Raw genomic sequence first — 15,143 nt, forward strand, 5'->3', positions numbered from 1 at the left:
CTCCATTTATTTTCAGACGGTGCTTACCTTGGTCATGTTCACTGGTACTGATCATCTCTTACTACAGAATGGTGTTAACCCTTTCCAGCTTACTCATCCTTTATGTGAAAATTCAAAAATGTCTATCTCAACAAGTCATTTGGTGTCATATTTAGTGTAAAATTGTATTTTATAAGAAAAAAACCTTCCAATAGGCATTGTGAGAGTATTCTACTTGTTTCAATGCAGTGTCCTCACAATGTTTCTCAATGTTTCACAAGGCAGAATAAGGCACATCACTCCGCTAGTATCAAGAAAATGACACTTGGTTCAAGACAAACCTGGAAACAAGTTGATTTGCATTGGAAACACGTGTAATTCTCTCATCCCATTGGCAGATGTTTTTTCAATTGAAATGTAAGATTTTAAGAGTTAATAGTTAAGCGAACAACTTGTTAATTAAGATGGATATTTAGATGGACACTAAATCACAAATCCAGCGTAGATCTGGATCAGTTGCATTGTTCTGGCCAGCATAATTGTGACTATAGACAATAAAAATTACGGGCTATAAATATGCATGGTACATCTTGGTACCTGCGGGGTCCAGCCTAACAAGCTAACAAAAAAAAACTATATCTTTACATTACAGATGATCTAAAAAATACTCATGGGAATCTCAAAGCGAGGGAGAACTATGTACCTTGGTGGGATTTTTGTTTTCCCCCTGCTTAGCTCCTTAGTGTGCATCTATACCACTTCCAGCTTTAATCATACTGTCTGGATATATACTTTGAGTGATATGCATAAATTGTTGCACTCCGAAGGGTTTGAATCATAAAAGCAAGAGCAAAGAGCAGGAGGAAAACTGCAGGAAGATAAGATATGTAGTGGCAGACAAAGAGACAGAAATAGACGCCAAACCATTTAGACTTAATAGAAATCAGATGTTTCCGACAGTCAGAAGTTCCCAGTAACTCAATGTTGTTTACTGCAGAAACCATGCTGTCTAGAAAGCAAGATGAGAAAAAAGCCTTCATTGTTTTGAGCTTGATTAACTAACACTGTTAAATGTGTTGACCAATCCTATGAACTTTTTCATAGATTAATATAATGAACATATTAAATCATTTTCATTTCATTTCAGATTTCAGTCTGCATCCAACGTCAAATATTTAGTATATTATTGTCATAAAATTCACCACTATACTATACTGTACATTTCTGGCCTTTCAAAACATTTTGGGTCTGCATTTTAATGAGGCGCTACATTGCTGGCATCAATATGTCAGTAAAATCTCAACATAATGTTGTGCTAGATGGGTGTTAAAACATACTCCACCAGAGTAAACAGATTCTGCACTGACTGTGATTTATCTTGCTGTCAAACAAGGACCCTTCCGTGTGTGTGTGTGTGTGTGTGTGTGTGTGTGTGTGTGTGTGTGTGTAGGTGCTTGGATGTGTAGCCTGTCTCTACTCAACTGTATATGTTTCCGTTCACTCATTTTCTGTAAGAGGTGGAACATCTAAAACCCCTTTGAGAGTTCATCTCGGTGCACAACGCCCCGCAATCAGACACTCGTAGATCAATTGGTTAGACTAAAAGAGCGGTGCTGGGTTGGGAAGTTGAAAGTACTCTAGAAGGGGCTTCCTTAATGAGGGGGACAGAGGAAGATCAATACCCGTTCTGCTTGTACCTTCCCCCAGCACACTCGTTGCCTATACATTATTTGGTAGTGCGCACTTGAGTTGATTGATAAGAAAAACGACTGAGATGAACAGCAGACTTTTTTTTATGGATTTGTGTCTTAATTACGGTCTGGTGGCTTTGTTGTGTTGTTGGCAGAAAGCCTCCAGGTAGCCAGAAGATAGCAGGCCACCAGCAGCTAAGGGGTGGCTTGTAAATCGACCCCATTACAGTACATTGCCTATGGGTATCATAGTGGGAAAAATCACCGGTGGCACCAACATGGCAGCTACTGTCCCACCCTTGTTTTTCTCTAGTCTCTTCTCAATCCAAGGTATTTTTGTCTCGGATCAGTTAGGTTATCACACACTGGGACTGAAAACCTCTAGTTGCTGGATGACCCCCATATAGAGATGGAGAGAGCAGGCTGACCTGTGCTAACATGCACATGTCGAACACAATATCTGAGTCAGTTGAGTGAGATCATCTTCTACATTGTGTTTGGACAGATTGAATTGCCATAGTGCATGTTATAGTGCATAGTGCATATCACCGCCCACCAGTACATCTTCTCCAATTTAACCTCTTGTGAAGAAGAAATATGCAAAATTCTGGGTAGAAGCAGGGTGGAGGTTTATGAATTTCTCTAGTTCAGCAGGTACCAAAAGATGATGATGATGTAGTAAGGATAGCAGGGAGTGAAAAAAATCATTTAGGGATTTTGATTCCTGGTTTGGCACATCCAAAACCAAAGATAGAAAGTATTGATCAAGGGTTACAGCTCAGTAGTCCCTTTCAGGTGATTCATTTTTTATGAGTTCAACCATTGTTCAACATTCATATCTCTATTGGCAGTACTAGGATTTATCAATCACTGTAATACTAACAGGCATTAAGAGAAACTGGTATTGTCATTGCCATTGACAGTGAGTTATCTGTACCCCACAAGTGCCTGGAAGACACATAATCAGCAAACCTCTACAGGCCACATGACAATATGAACATCAATATCAGTCAGATGGTCATATAGCATCACTCTTATAGTAAAATACATACAGTACATTGGTCTCTGGATTGTTTTGCATGAAAGATGTCTGGAGATCACAACCAACCCACATACATCTCCTCTGTAAGCTCTCTCTCTCTTACAATTAAACAATGATGTCAGGAGAGACCACATGGCAGGGCAGACACTTCAGTATAGAGTATTTTCACACAGTGGTTTTAATCAATATCATTTTTGTCAGTGTAAAACATTAATTGGCAGCACTGAATGTAGCAACAAGTTCAATAAATACACTTTGACTTTATTTATCCACCTCTTTTCTCACTCTGACTGCTGCGCTGGCTGCTTATTTAGACACTTGAAAATGAATAAAAATCATCTGATTGGAGTGTATGATTGTGGGGTCTGTGATGTGTGTGAGCATGAGATGATAATGTGAAACACGAGGGTAAACAAAGTGTCGTGGCCATGCATGCAAAACTGCATGAGACTTTCTGAGCGGCTGTCTAATCATCCCAAGATGCCTTGATTTATCTCCGCCATTAGGAATGCTTTACGGTTATAAGCCTAATTTATCCTGGACTATAACAATAGTTTATCTCAACGAGGCCATGTTCAGTCACTCGTTGGCTACTTACCATCTGCTCATGCTCCCCAGGCCGGCTCGGGATCGATGGTTGTAAATATCCTCAGTAAAGTGCTCAGGCTAGTTTTATAAGCAGGATGTGGCGTGAGGAATATAAAAACAAAATTTATTTTATTGAGCAAACAGGCCGTTCTCAAGCAAAAAGCACATCTAAACCCGAGTTTAACAGCCGTATAGACGCCCTCGGAGTTTCCTGTACAAATTATTGTATCGTCTGCAACAGTCTGGACTAAATCACTAACGATTGCTTGCCCTTTCACTGCTAACAACAAAAGTGCTCCTCTGGAGATTATAAGTGCTCTGGTCAAGGTCAATGTAACCTTTGAGAATTTTCATTTTCCTGTTTTTTCATTGCAGCAAGAGCAGACCTAGAGCCACCCAACATATTCAATGCATCCTACATACAGCTCTTATTAGCAATGATGTTATGATGTTACCCCATATGTCCATCTAGGTTTCTGTATGTTATGGATTATGGAAGCGAGGTACAAAGTTGAGAGAAACTGTGATCTTTAGGCTAGTTGCAATGTGTCTCTCTCTTTCTCTTTCTCTTTCTCTCTCTCTCTCTCTCTCTCTCTCTCTCTCTCTCTCTCTCTCTCTCTCTCTCTCTCAGCAGTCCCAGATGAAAGACCAGCCACACTACACTGAACACTTTTACCCCATCTAGTGGTAATATTTCCCAGGGAGGGTGAGCTCATCTTAAAAAAAGAAAACAATGCATGACATGTGTCACTAGACCTAGATTTCTAGATCTGGTCCAATTCATATTGATGCTGAATTTCACAGAAAACTGTATTCCCCTTAGATCTACTGGCTTACTGTTTTCATACCAGAAGGCTGAGAGAAGTATTTTGTTTACCTTCATGCAAATAATAAATATGGACAGGTGTTAGAGAGAGAGAGAGAGAGAGAGAGCACAAGCAGGTTTTGTGGGTTAAATCAGATAAATGGAGCTATTTGGTTCTCCGTGTCCCCAGTGTGTTCGTGTTGTTGTTACGGATGATTAGCCTAATGAATCGGAATAATTGGAAACATGCATACATGGTTATATTGAGGTACAGTTCAAGGTTTAAGGACCACAGGGAATTTATATTGTCTAGAGGCAGTGGGAGGGGAGCTATGTAGCTGTGATCTGGACAATGAAATGATATGATTATATGTTATCATACACATGGCAATTATGCAACATTCATAGCCATTCAAGCAATATTAAAATGCATTCTCTGAGTTCCCCCTAATAACTATGGACTCAACCTGGCCTTGACTCTGCATATTTGCATTCACAAGAAATGTGGTTCACCAAATTCCATTAGTTTGAAGCATGTGTAGATCATGCATCATCATTCTTTAAAGAGGAGCCAAATGACAGCATTTTGTGTCTTTTGCCATTGACAGTGATGCCAATGCAAATAAAGATGCACATACACACATACATGTCACAAGTGTCACAATCATATAGGGTTGGTATTTCCATCATAATGGCTGGCTGTAGGTAAATCAAAGAATTGCTGCCTGGAGTTATATTTTCTATCCTTTTATAGAAAAATATAATTATATACTTCATTATGCTTCAATATATACTTTCAATCAATGATATGTATTAAATAGTCTTAATAAGGTAAGCAGAAATAAATTATGACGGGAGAATAGTTCAGAAGGTTTTCAGCAGCATCAGATGAAGACGCTGCCAAATTTAACAGAAAGACTGAAGGAAATAGTTACTTATAAATATCATTATAAATACTTAATACTGCGGAAAATAATGTGTTCTGCAAAGTCTTGAGTCATTTCCTTCATCATGCCCCTATTTCATATTAGCCTCTGGCCATTTCCATTTGCATGGCTTCACTGGTAGGATTTGGGATAGTATTCCTTTAAGAGGTTGCTTACCTACTGTATGGCATCAGCCAGAGCCTGAAAAAAAAAAAAAAAAAGCTGTTTTCCTGCCAGGAGCAAAACTTGAAATGATAAATTTTGGCTTTGGATTGATGAGGATGTTTGCCAACAGCATATTTGATGAGAGCGTCAAACTGACTGGTGCGCTGTGACCAGCAGTAGGCGATGCAACTTTCAATTAGATTTCCAATAACAGTGCTGTGTGTTCAACAACAGTATAGGAAAATGTGGGAATTTTAAAAAAAATATATGGGAATATGAGATTTTTTATGTCAGAAAATATCATGGATATGTTTTTCTTTAACAACTCAACCATCATCTCAACCTTGTTATCTCCACATTTAGCCAGCCCATTTCATGGAAAGCATGCAGGCGAAGAAAATACCTGAAATGGAATATAATGTGATTTTCCCCCTGCTCCGATGCCTGAGGCAAACTCAGTCTCTTCTCTTGTCTCATATACTGTAGATCAAGGGGTCTAACTTCTTCATTCTAAGGACCTCGTTTTAAAACATGTGGACCCCCAACCCCCCCACCCCGACCTCGTTTTAAAACATGTGGACCCCCCCCCCCCCACCCCACCCCACCCACCCACCCACATACACACACAAATATCATAACACAAAACTTTTCACTTCATGAGACAAAACATGGTCCCAATTTCCCAATTTCCAGACAATCGAGCATCTGTTAAAATGTCGCAATTAACATTCTCTCTGCATGAGTATTTGCAAAACTGAGCCATGAACATATTAGCCTAATCAGGTTGAGCCTAAAAACTGTCAAACTGATTGAGTAAGTCCCTCTTCACTGTGCCACTGAACAGAAGTTGCTGTTTTGATTTGTTGATTCCACTCAACCATGGCTTTCACAATGGAAGTGACTTTTTTCGTGATCGCCGAAGACTGAAATATCAAGAGGTGATTTAGAGATATCTGACAAGAAGTGTTATGCACTGTTTGACATTTCAGTCTTCATCCACCCATGTCATTTTAATTGATTATTTCAGTCATCTCTCTTTCTGGGCTGTGTGCGTAGATTCCTCCACAGCTGAACTTGTGTGCTTTGAACCAGGCAGTCACCGCTGATGTGTTCCCACTGCCTTTACTTCACTGATAAATGAATATGGCACAAAAATTGTCTAGGAAAAGCAATTCCTCAGGCGTCACAACAATTCCTGCCCTCATTTTTCACATCCATTGAGAACGGAAAGGGGCGAATTTGACTGCTTTCCTGCACAGAGAGATATACCGAGACCCCACCTGACTTTGTGTGAAGCTAACCTTTTTCTCTTCCCCCTGCTCAAGATGGATATATGCAGAAATCTGTCACTGCCATGATATACACCCTCATGTGCGTGTGTCGAAAGAAAGGGAGAGAGAGACAGAAATAGAGAGGGAGAAAGAGAGAGAGAGAGAGAGAGAGAGAGAGAGAGAGAAGCGTGCAATTTTCCCATTATCTCAGAGTTCCTTTGCTCCTCCTCTGTGCAGGGGACACATTCGTCTGTTTTACTCTCTCTATGATTTGTCTGCGTGTTGGAAGTTAAGGGTACTTTGCATGAAGATTAAGTGCGCTCCGTGACAGCTCTGCCCCCTAAGAAAGAGTGATGGGCTGCTTTAATAGACATCTGACCTTTGGGCCCAGAATGGGAAAAAGTTTGGTATTCACTGAGTAACCTTCTGTGTTACGTGTGGACTGCTGGCTGATGTGTAAGCCGACGTTCATTCAGAACAGATCTCTAGTCCAGGGATTATTATACATTTTTGCCCGGGGAGCCAAATTGAGTAAAATCCTATCCTGGGACTCAGGTCAATGAAGACATATTCGTCATCTGGGGGCCCGATGGGGACAATCTTGTTGACAAATTTTGGGTCCCAGCCTATAGTTAAAGAAATGCTTTCTTACCCTACTGTCCCCAAGCCAATATCATCCTGTCAACTACTAACTCAGCCTAAATAGTGATGATGTAGGACCTGATAAAACCCTAAATACCCAAAATGAAAGGAATCTATGCACACACGCACACACGAGGCAACACACGCTATCAGGACTCACACTAACAAACCAGAGGGTTGGATTCAAACTTGCAACCCATCATGTGATACTTTATTGATCCCCAAAGGGAAACAATCTTTTCTCCTGCCACCCTCCAGGGAGGTCAGGGGTCAGGATCAGAGCGTCATGCCTGCAGCTGGTAGGGATTCAGGATCTTGCTCAAGGACACTTCAGCATCAAGCATGGATTGGCATTGATCATCCCAGCTCACAATGCCACCCTTCTGCCTAATTCAAGCCCATCATTGGTCTCCTCTGCCTTAGAATAAGTCCGATTTTATGCTATTAAACCTTACTGAAGACATCTAGCCTAGAACCAGCCTCTGAATGAACCGCAACCCACTTTTGAAGCAAAATAAAAAGTAAAATTCGGAGGTAAATCCTGTGTCATGGTGCCTTTCGGTAGACCGGGGGGGTCTACCGAAAGGCACCATGATTAATTAAAAATAGGGGGGGGGCCCCTATTTTTAATTGACACATTCTACACATAGGACTTACATATCTCACAGGGAGTCTGACCTGGCCCACTCCAGACGTCATCACCACCATTCCACCTGTCACATCTCTGAACAGAGAGAGAGAGAGAGAGAGAGAGAGAGAGAGAGAGATGCCCTGAGGCTGAGGTGCATACACCGACTAAAAAGAAAATGTTCCTTCTGACGGCCGCAAAAAGAAAAAAAAAACACCCAAATAAAACTCCCCACACAAATTACGAATTCATTAGGGAGAGAGGAGTGGGAGGGGAAAAAAAGGGAAAAATAACATGTTAGGCTGTGCCAGCGCCCCTACTGAAAAATCATAAGGAATTTTACAGACTAGTGTGACCTACATAATGACCTCAATTCGGAGTTTTTAGTGACCTTAACGTACTTACTGGTATGTTTTATCTCCAGTGGTATCACTATAATATCCCTATAGGGACTTATAGTTTTTGCTGTGTGCAGTAGTATCCTTCGATACATTTATTATAGGATTATATAGTTCTTTTCCCTAAGGGGCGCCCCGCGCGCATCGCCCCTATTGTCCACACAGGATGCATTTTAATAGACTACGTGGCGTGCGCGCTCACTCTTGCATTGATCATAACGACAGAAACCGTAGATCACCTTGAATGAATTATGTCGCCGGTCCAGACTATGAACCTGTCACGTCAGTATAATGGCACATGATGCCTGTGATGTTAATGCAGCCTCAAAACCCGCACCTGTCAGTATTTTCAAACTCCTGAAATGACAAGTGGGCGCCTGTAATTCGTCACTGACATTAACAAAATTGGGGACGCTGACTGCGCCTTTGATTGAGACGAAATCGCCAGGTTCCGGCGCAACAGAACACCCCCCCCCCCCCCCCTCCTCCTCCTCCTCCTCCCTCCTCTTCCTCCTCCCCCTCCTCATAAATCTATTGGTCGTGGTCTCGGCTTCACTATCCAATGCTTTGCTGATCAGACTGCAGTTGTATTTGGGGAAGTTGGCAGCTCACGGCTCACGGCGAGGGCTTTACTCTGTTTCTGGCGCTTGGACAGTGGAATTATGAGCAGAGCTGCTCCAGCCTCTATCACCCTGTCTTGAAATTTTGTGTTTTACTCCGAGAGAAATTGAACCGACCATGGAGATTGGAGTCCGCATCCTCTTGGCTTTCCTCGTCCACCAGGTAAGAGGGGGAGATGCATGAGTGTGTGTATGAATGAGTGTGTGTGTGTGTGTGTGTGTGTGTGTGTGTGTGTGTGTGTGTGTGTGTGTGTGTGTGTGTGTGTGTGTGTGTGAGATTTTGGGACAATCTGACAGAGATGGAGCGCGATCCGACTCTCCTTTTACGCAGGACCATCCGTCTGGTTTCCCCCGGTTTATTCAAAGGGTGACGTTCAGGCTATACTGTACTGCTGTATGGTGCAAATGGGTGGTTTGTCAAGTTTGTCCCGACTCGGCAGCCTACATAACGGATAGTGCCTTCATGCACACTGCCAGATAAACGCCGTGGTTTGCCGGAGCAAGTTCATACCCGTTCGTCTGTCTCTCCGGATATCGAGCATTTATTATTGCACCTAGTTGCTAGTTGGGGGGCAGAGGGTGTCGGATTTGGCAATCTGCAGTGGTCAGTCACTTTAGGAATGCCGTTCACATTCTGGCGTGCAGAGAGAGAGAGAGAAAGAGAGGGAGAGAGAGAGAGAGGGAGAGCAGAGTGTTGCTTATGTCTATGTGCAAATCACGGCCCCGACTCTTGTCTTCAGTCGCATCTATATTCCGCTCAGCTACCAAGTTGAGCGTTTCTTTGGGCTTGTGCGTGTGTGTGTGTGTGTGTTGGGAGGGGTGGAGGAGAGGAAGAAGGACGGGGGGGCGATTTCATACAGAGAGAGAGAGAGAGAGAGAGAGAGAGAGAGAAAGAGAGAAAGAGAGAAAGAACTAACTTGATTAAGGCGGCTGCTGCTGCTGCCGCCGGTTTGTCATTTGCGGCGTGTCTTTGGATATTTTGCCCAGTCTATTCCTCTCCCGTCGACGTGGACTCTCTCGGGATATTTAATAAAGCCGTAATTCCCACTCTGATAGAGCCAGTCGCCCGTTTGATCTGACTTTAATATGGAGAGAGAGAGAGAGTGATAACTCGGAACAGCTGCTTCTGCCAGTCTGTCTTTAACCGACTATTTAAACAGAGGAGGACAGCATCAAATCGGGTTTGTTAGGCGCACAGAACTCAATCAAAAAGCAATAAGGGTTTGTTTTTGAAAGCGATGACACCCAGTTTTTGGATGGAGTTTGCTCAGCAGGGTGGTCACTGTTCAAGCACCCGCCCTGCTGGAGTGTCCTTGAGCAAGGCAGTGAATCCATCCCCAGCCCCAGGTCTGACCTCTGACCTCCCAGGAGAGACTTTGCAAGTGAAACACAGATGTTCCCTATGAGGATCGATGGAGTGCCCATTCATTTTAAACGGGGCATCTGTGGGCAGGTATGACAATGCCACTGTCACTGCTGTGGCATTGTTGAGGTGTAAGGGGGAAGCTATTTTTGAATCTAACCTAGGCCAGACTATTTCTAAACACAGCAATGGGAGAGTCTCGAAGCGTGGCAGGCAAAGTGCTGGTTTGGGAAACTCCGCTGTTGTTGTTTCTGCCTCTCTCTCTCTCTCTCTCCCTCTCTCTCTCTCTCTCTCTCTCTCTCTCTCTCTCTCTCTTTCTCTCCCTCGGACGCATGGAGAGGCAGCAGACAGCACAGCTCATTTGGTGTTTCTTGTCTGACCTGCGTAGGCTCAGCACAGGCTTTCTGGTGTTTTACTATTCCTTTTTAATTGGGCATGCCGTCCTTTCACGGCTACATTTGCGGTTCGATGCTGTGATTCATTCGTGATTCAGGCTAATAGTGTCTACAAAGAAATGATTTCGCTCCCTATATTATTGATTATGACGACTCCCCACCAACACCACCCCACACACACACACACACACAGACAGTGCACAGATGTCTACCAGTTTAGATGAATGGTGCTGGCTGGCCATTGGCCTGTCTTTCTGGCTGGCTGATTTACAGGCTGACCCAGCTCCATGGGGGAATCTCTATCCTGTGGCTGTTCCGCCAAACCTGCTACCTGTAAATATTTTGAATCCGTGATACCCAGAATGTACATATTTCCAATATGAATCAAGCATGTGTCAATTAGCACACACTTCTGAAACCATATCCTGTATATACCATAGTCAATCATATGCTATATATCCAACACACAGCTTTACACCCTGCTCATTAACACACACACACACACACACACACACTCACACACACATTCCCCTCCCTGCCTCTGCTGAGAAAACAGGAAAAGCTAGGTGTTGGCTTCACTGATCACTGATGTAATCAAAAGGAGTATTCTGCATTTCATGAGCATTTTACCACCTGGCTCTGAAGACGCATCCTCCACATTAAGACTGTAGATGCCTGTCCCTCTCCTCTCCTCTCCTCTCCTCTCCTCTCCTCCTCTCTTTTCTTCTCTCCTCTCCTCTCCTCTCCTCTCCTCTCCTCTCTTATCTTCTCTCCTCTCCTCCTCTCCTTTCCTGTTCTCCTCCTCTCTTTTCTTCTCTCCTCTCTTTTCCTCTCCTCTCCTCTCTTTTCCTCCCCTCTCCTCTCTTTTCTTCTCTCCTCTCCTCTCCTCTTATCTTCTCTCCTCTCCTCCTCTCCTTTCCTGTCCTCCTCTCTTTTCTTCTCTCCTCTCCTCTCCTCTCTTTTACTCTCCTCTCCTCTCCTCCTCTCCTTTCCTCTCCTTTCCTCTCCTCCTCCTCTCTCCTCTCCTCTCCTACTCCTCTCTCCTCTCCTCCGCTCCTCTCTTCAGAATCAGTATGTAACGTCCAATCTCACCACATTACTGTGTAGCCTGCGTGGGATCAAATGAAGCACTCTTTATTTATAGACACTCAGGTAGGGAGCCAAGTTCCCCTCCACAATAAGCTGCCTTACACACCTACCTCCCACCAGCCACCACCCTCCCCCACCCCCCACCCCACCCCACCCCACACCAGCGACAGCCCCCTCCTTGGCAATAAATCCCTGTTTTCCAAATGAAACGCTAAGCAGTCTCTCCGGGTGGAGCAATGATTCAGAATAAGCACAGCACAGCTGGGAGCTGCAGGTGCATGGATTTTTCTCCCTTTTTCTTTCTACCTTTCCCCCTTTTATCCCTCCTCCTTTTCTTCCCCCTGTCTGTTTGTCTGTTTTGCATATTTGTCTCTTCCAGCTTTCTTTCCCTTTCGCGTTCCCTCACTCCACGTAACCAGTCTTTTACCTTAATTAATGTGATTTACAAACCTTAATCCTCATTTATTTTCTCAACATGTACGCACCTCTCTCTCCCTCTCTCTCTCTCTCCCTCTCTCTCTCTCCCCCCCTCTCTCTCTCTCCAGCAGAGGATGACAGTTATACTTACAGTTTAAATTCTGGGCTGGCACCTGGGCGTGTCTGTGGGAAGATTTGCTGTCATGGACGTTTATGGGTGCAGTGACCAACGGACTGTTAAAGTCCCTGTTTAAGCCGCTGCAAGGAGAGGGAGAGAGAGACAGGGAGAGAGACAGAGAGAGAGACAGAGAGAGAGAGAGAGAGAGAGAGGTTGGGGGGGGGTCATGGTCTCCAGTAGAATGTTAAAGTGTGGGTCTGAGGAGAGAGCGAGTTGCCATGGTGTCCTGCTCCTCATGGACAGGACTGACCTTCGCGGTGACACATACATACACACAAACACACACACACACACACACACATGTCTGGAGACGCCTGCCACAGACACCCGTACTTTATCCTTTTATCCCCATGTCCTCTTCCACTCCAAATCCCCCTGCCCTCCTCTCTCTCTCTCTAGTCCATTGATCTAGCAGTATCAAAAAGAGGGGACACAGCCATTCCTGGTATGTCAGCACCATTTATTATTTATCACTGTAGCAACAAGTGTGAGATATGGACACACACACACACACACACACGCGCACATGCCCTTCTTTCAAATTATAGACATATATTAGATGGCGGGCGCATGCTCTGTCCTGTGTGTTAAAATTTCTCCCTTCCTTTTTTATAGTTCTAGGTCCAATCATATCCTTCTGCACTCTACCATTATACCAACAGGACTTGTTTGTGAGTGCACAACTCCACATCGACGTCCTCTTCAGAGGACAACGCAGAAAGCCCAGTCCTTATCTAACCCCTGCACTTTTCTATGCCGTCTTCTTTACGAACTATAGAGACGTAAAGTCATTGTCGCTGTCCCGCGACGGCGAAAAAAACATGAATGACTGTCTCTCTCTCTCTCTCTCTCTCTCTCTCTCTCGGAGCTCAACCCCAGCCGGCTAAGTCCTCAGCTAACCTCTTGTCTCTCCCGAGAAGCTTTCAGCGTGTGAAGTGTCTTATCAGGCCCACCATCCCTCTGTTACTCAGCGCTGTTTTGATGGCGGGCTTTTGTAAAGGCGCTAATAATGGAGTCTGGTTAAGGAGCAACAATACAACCAGCTAACAAAGGCTAATGATGACACTAATGAGGAATGCCAGTCATTAAGGGGAGGATGATCTCTCTCTTTCTTTCTCCCTTTCCCCTCTCTCTCCCCCCTCTCTCCCTCTCTCTCTCTCTCTGTCTCGCTCACACGCCTTCTCTCCCTTGCTTTGTCTTTGTCTCTCTCTTTCTCCCTCTGCCCTTTCTCCCGTCCTCTTCTCTCCTCTCCTCTCCTCTCACAATGCTGTCCGCCGTTTCAGGTTCCATAGCAGAAAGAAGAAGAAGAAATAAGGGTTAGAGCTCCAAAATTGCAGGGCAGTTTGCACTGTGAACCCCCTCCCCTACACACACACAGACACATCCAGGTATAAAAGCATGAAATGGCTCAAGTGAAAGCAGCCCAATCTAGACTTTGTTGTCTGAATATACCCTGGTGTTACTGTGGTTCTAACAATTGGCTGGCTAATAGGCTTTCTAGTATGGGGCTTTGGGTTTTCAGTCTCCTCGTCTAGCCTCCTCGTCTAGTCTTCTCGTTCTAGTTATCTGCATTGTGTCCTGTGTAAAAGCATAGAGCCAGCCATGGTCTGCGGTGGTAGAGTGCTCTTTGTAGTCACTTGGAGCCGGCTGTTATTTACAGAAAACATCCATCTCGAAGAGCTTCCTGTAAATGATGTAGGGACACACTCTCTCTCTTTCTCTCTCTCCCTCTCTCTCTCTCTCTCTCTCTCACACACATACACACATACACCTGGCCCGACACACTCACACACACATGCACCAACACAGGTACACATGCCCACACATACACACCTTTTTTTTTTTCTCTCTCCTAATGGGAAAATCTGATGTACTGGGGACTTTGAGTGTGAGAGGTTTTTTTTCCCTGGTGACTGTGGTTGAGCAGCAGTGCGTTGTAATGGACTGTAAGGTCAAGCGGTGTCTTAACTCCGTTCAGCGAGGGTGTGACCTTGGAGCGAAAGACAATCTTCTTCATTTCTCCTGACTTACCCGCCGCGCTCTCTCCTGAGGAAGGGATGAGAGGAGGACAAAAGGAGGGAGGATGAGAGATAGCGATAGTGAGAGTAGTAATTAAAGTAAATATGTCCCCTTAGCGCCCCATTAGAATCTGCTCGCGTTTTATATAAGTAGCCTAATTATGCAAAATGCCAATGGACATTGCGTGGTATAATGGTGAGATGTGCCAAGTAGGAAAAAAAAATAGGCCTGTGTCCTAGGAGAGTGGATTAATGGCTTATTTGTGAGCACTGGTGAGTTTTAGTGTGTAGAGAAAGGAGAGAGGAGCCACACACACACACACACACACGCAGTAGGCCTCAGTAATCATGTGAAGGACACAGCAGTGCGACGCCCTGCATGTCTGTCTAGTTGACGCTTTCAACTCAGTTTGTTCTCCCGCCTCAATTCTGTGGTCAGACAGCAAGATGAACAGACATAAAGATAAAAAGGGTGACAGACAGATAAAGAGTCACACAGATAGACAGGTAGAGATAACTGCTGAAAGAAAAGCAGCTGCAATGTATCCCCAAAAAAGCATTTCAAGTGTGTGTGTGTGTGTGTGTGAGGGAGAGAGAGAGAGAGAGAGATAGAGCAGGAGGGAGGCAGGAATGAGGACAGTCAGCGGTATTGAGAAGTGGTGTGAACCATGCATCTCTCTCTCTCTCTCTCTCTCTCTCTCTCACTTCCATCTCCCTCTCTGCCTTTGTCTCCTCCACTCTACACTCTGACACACTCTCTCTCACACACATTACAGATATTCATGAGCGATTCACCCACTCTGTTTTCCTGTCACTTATCTCACAAACACCACATCCAGGTACGTCGCCCTTCTCTCTCTCTCTCTTTCTCTCTCTCTCTCACTCTCTCTCTCTCTCTCGCACACACACACACACACACACAAAACTG

The 15,143-nt window shown here is 44.4% G+C and overlaps 1 protein-coding gene across 1 annotated transcript in view; it reads left to right on the plus strand.

The window, feature by feature from the left end:
* Positions 1 to 8,873: 8,873 nt before the first annotated feature.
* Positions 8,874 to 15,143, plus strand: part of cdh13 (cadherin 13, H-cadherin (heart)) — a gene marked incomplete at its 3' end in the record, with an annotated part of 286,073 nt that continues 279,803 nt past the window's right edge. The window contains exon 1 of the mRNA XM_071514707.1: positions 8,874 to 8,918. Within this exon, the coding sequence (XP_071370808.1) occupies positions 8,874 to 8,918 (45 nt within the window). The remainder of the gene's footprint in view (positions 8,919 to 15,143) is intronic.

The sequence above is a fragment of the Centroberyx affinis genome, unplaced genomic scaffold (assembly GCF_046629955.1).
Source record: "Centroberyx affinis isolate AG114_WGS23_722 - 3 ecotype Tasmania unplaced genomic scaffold, CSIRO-AGI_Caff_v1 ptg009722l_1, whole genome shotgun sequence".
Classification (NCBI taxonomy): domain Eukaryota; kingdom Metazoa; phylum Chordata; class Actinopteri; order Beryciformes; family Berycidae; genus Centroberyx; species Centroberyx affinis.